The sequence below is a fragment of the Trachymyrmex cornetzi genome, unplaced genomic scaffold, assembly GCF_001594075.2.
Source record: "Trachymyrmex cornetzi isolate Tcor2-1 unplaced genomic scaffold, Tcor1.1 scaffold1198, whole genome shotgun sequence".
NCBI classification, from domain to species: Eukaryota; Metazoa; Arthropoda; class Insecta; order Hymenoptera; family Formicidae; genus Trachymyrmex; species Trachymyrmex cornetzi.
In genome coordinates, this window is record NW_017295759.1 from 17,768 (window position 1) to 21,972 (window position 4,205).

Consider the following 4,205-nt stretch of genomic DNA (forward strand, 5'->3'; position numbering starts at 1 on the left):
TGTCTCTAAACGAGGACCCATGGGGCTACTTCGAGACCCAGATCCTGGATCCTCTGAATAACCACATCCGTAGCGATGTTAGAGAGGGTGGTAGCCTCCTCCCAGTCTTCCCCAGTCGTTAAGATTAGTGTATCGTCTGCGTAGCAGATAACCAAACTCTCGAGTGGGAGTTCCCTCTTCTCCATGATAGCGTTGAAGCCGATATTCCAAAGGAGTGGCCCAAGGATAGACCCTTGCGGCACCCCTCTTTCTACTGACTTGTATCCCTCCGTGCCGTCATTTCTATCGAATGACAATTTCCTATCTTCAAGATAGCTCCTAATTACTCTCCTGAGATACAGGGGAACCTTGTGTTTTAGCAGGGCCTTTCCAATGATATTCCAAGGCAACGTGTTAAACGCATTCTTGATATCTAGGGAAACACCGACTACCTTATTGCCATTGGCAAATGCCTCCTCCATGAATGCTCTAGCTGCGTTAATGGCGAGCGTCCATATAAATTAGTTCTCGGGAAACTGAGAAGGTGGACGCAACCACATACTGAATCTCTAGAGGAAGGGACCCTGGAACGGGTACTCATCGGGCTATTCCCACTATCAATAAGAACGGGATCCGAATGGCGAGAACCAGAGATACCGCCAGAGGGGGCTACAGCCTGGCACGCAGATTTAGAAGTCTCTCACGAGGAACTACTTCATGCAACTAGTAGAATGAAGAGCAAAAACGCGGCACCGGGTCCCAGTGGGATACCCTCGAAAGTATGGGCCTTGGCTGTGAACGTGATGGCGGGTGAATTAATCAGGCTGTTCTCGCAATGCCTAAAGAAAGGATACTTCCCTAGCGTATGGAAGAATGCCAAACTGGTGCTCCTGAGGAAGGCAGGTAAGCCTGACAACCAACCATCAGGCTACAGACCGATCTGCTTACTAGACGATGAAGCAAAGCTCCTAGAGCGAATCATCGCAGACAGAATCGTCAAACATTTAGACGAAAGAGGACCAAATCTGAACCCTAGGCAGTTTGGCTTCAGAAAGGGAAGGTCCACTATAGACGCCATTAACGCAGCTAGAGCATTCATGGAGGAGGCATTTGCCAATGGCAATAAGGTAGTCGGTGTTTCCCTAGATATCAAGAATGCGTTTAACACGTTGCCTTGGAATATCATTGGAAAGGCCCTGCTAAAACACAAGGTTCCCCTGTATCTCAGGAGAGTAATTAGGAGCTATCTTGAAGATAGGAAATTGTCATTCGATAGAAATGACGGCACGGAGGGATACAAGTCAGTAGAAAGAGGGGTGCCGCAAGGGTCTATCCTTGGGCCACTCCTTTGGAATATCGGCTTCAACGCTATCATGGAGAAGAGGGAACTCCCACTCGAGAGTTTGGTTATCTGCTACGCAGACGATACACTAATCTTAACGACTGGGGAAGACTGGGAGGAGGCTACCACCCTCTCTAACATCGCTACGGATGTGGTTATTCAGAGGATCCAGGATCTGGGTCTCGAAGTAGCCCCTGCCAAGACAGAGGCAGTGGGTTTTCATGATAGAGGCAGACCGGCCCACACGAACCTGAGGATTGCAGGAACGACTGCCAATCGGCACAAACATGAAGTACCTGGGATTAGTGCTGGACAGCAAGTGGAACTTCGAGGCCCACTTCTCCAGTCTCTCACCAAGATTGGAAAAAGCTGCACTTAATCTTAGTAGGCTCCTCCCAAACTTGGGAGGACCTAACAATAGAGCGAGAAGATTATATGCACAGGTGGTGGCTTCAATGGCCCTATATGGCGCCCCAGTGTGGGCGTATGAAATATACAAGAATAGGAAGTGTCCGCAAACCATCAGGCAAACGCAGAGAAGAATGGCTGGTAGGCTCATCCGAGTCTATAGGACGACCTCGTGGATTGCCAACTCAGTGCTGGCAGGGATGCCACCTCTTGAGTTGGAGGCCAGGAGGCAAGAAGAAGCATACGCAAGGATTACCGATATAAGGAGAAATACTCCGACTGATATCCCGGTACCCAAGGCTACCATCGAGGGCATCAGGGAGGAGACCAAGCGAAACCTGGTTAGAAAGTGGAAGGCATGGCTGAACGATCAAACACCCGAGGAGGACGTCGTCGTCAGAGCCATACAAGGTCAATTGGAAGACTGGCTGGAGGCGAAAGTGGGGCTCTCCTTCCGGGCGACCCAGGTCCTGACGGGACATGGTTGTTTCGGACGGTACATGTGTCGCATCGGGAGGGAGCTCACGCCGGAATGCTGGAGCTGCGGGGCGGAGGTAGACTCCGCGAGGCACACGCTTCGTTACTGTCCGGCTTGGACGGCAGAAAGGAACGCGCTGCAGGATGTATTGGGGCAGAACCTCTACTGGAGGGCGATCATTACGGCCTTGAGAAGGGAAGACGGGAGGAGAGCCTTCTTGGAATACTGTGAGGTGGTTATGGCCAAGAAGGAGGTCATCGAAAGAGACAGAGAGAGGATGGCTGGATTACCAGCCCAGGGTGCGAATAGAATAGGGGGATGACATAAGCGCGAGTAGATCGTTGTGCGGGACACCGGGCATAGGAGGGGACACCGTTTCGTATGCGGTGAGGGACTCAATTGCAACTAGGGCTGCGTGAGTTCCGACACTGCGGGGAGGGGTATCTTCTCCATCTTTAACTTAGATACCCCTCCCCGTGGCCCTGACGTTAGTACGGGGAGAAATGACATTGCGTGTGTGCAAGCAGTGAGAGTAGGAGGGGCCGTCGCACCGAATAGCGGGGCGGCGAGAGGTTGGAACCTAGAAACCACGGGGAGGGGTATCTTCTCCATCTTTAACTTAGATGCCACCTCCCCGTGGCCCTAACCCAGCGAAATCTGGGTGATAGGAGGAGACGTACAGCCGAACCGATTAGCGGGACGGCTGGTCTCATAAATAAACGAGATATCTGCAGGGCTGTGAGGCCTAGCTAGACCATGTCTGGCCCTCACGGGATAGACCCATGGAGCCTCGGCCGGGGGCCCGAGGTTCCCTCGAGATGGGTAAAGGATATGAGGGTGTGTTGCCGGCGTCCTCACACCCTCATGTACATAGGGGATAGTCTACAATCAAGTAGATAAGCGGGACCCATCCGGATGTACTACTGATGCGAAACTCCTGGATGGGTCCCATTCGCTTCGGGTTAGGCACGTCCGCAGGGGTTTTAGTGGGAAGGCTCCTCGAGGGACTAATCTCGAGGAGAAAATCCCACATACCCCGTCTTTCTCCCCCGAGAGAGACGGGGATGCGTAACGCATTTCCCCTGCGTCACAAAAAAAAATGCGATGCGAACAAACTTAAGAACGACATATAGATTTGCTGTTAACTATACTGCTGATTGAGTTAATCGTCGATTCAGTTAATCGGCATTGGTAACAGTCGCCCTAAATAGTGTTAATCAATCTTGCCTTGCATTAATTGACAGTTACACGAATTATTTTTATTTCTTATACATACATTATATTAATGTAATAATTAATTATAATAGCAACGCCAATTAACTTAATCGACGATTAACTCAATCAGCAGGCTTGCTATTATAGAAATAAGCAGTCTTGCTATTATAGACAGAAGGTTTTCATCACATAATCATCACATAATCATTACTTTCATCACAATTAAATAGAATTGCAGAAATATCACGCACTAGCGAATAATCAAGCATTGAGGCAGCGTGATTCGATTTAGCTTTTTTGAGGCGTCCGTTTATGATAGGCGAATACCTAGACACACATTCCCTCGACAGCGAACACCTAGACTCCAACTTCCTCGACGGCGGACATCTAGACACCCACTTCCTCGTTGGCGAATGTAGACAACACTTAGAACACCCACTTCTTCGAAGGCGAACACCTAGACACCCACTTCCTCAACGGCGAACATCTAGACACCCACTTCCTCGACGACGATCACCTAGACACCCACTTACTCGACGGCGAACACCTAGACACCCATTTCCTCGACGGCGAATACTAAGACCCTCATTTCCTCGACGGCGAACACCTAGAAACCAACTTCCTCGACGGTGAAAATGTAGACAACGCCTAGACACTACGTTCTTCGACGACGAACACCTAGACGCTCACTTGCTCGACGGCGAACACCTGGACACCCATTTCCTCGACGGCGAATACCTAGACACCCATTTCCACAATAGCGAACACCTAGACACCCACTTC

General features: G+C 50.3%; 1 protein-coding gene across 1 annotated transcript; it reads left to right on the plus strand.

Annotated features, from left to right (window-relative positions):
* Positions 1-1,776: 1,776 nt before the first annotated feature.
* LOC108766903 (uncharacterized) lies at positions 1,777-2,529 on the plus strand. The gene has a single exon (XM_018516461.1). It carries the CDS (start codon positions 1,777-1,779, stop codon positions 2,527-2,529), a length of 753 nt encoding a protein of 250 aa, XP_018371963.1.
* Positions 2,530-4,205: the final 1,676 nt, after the last annotated feature.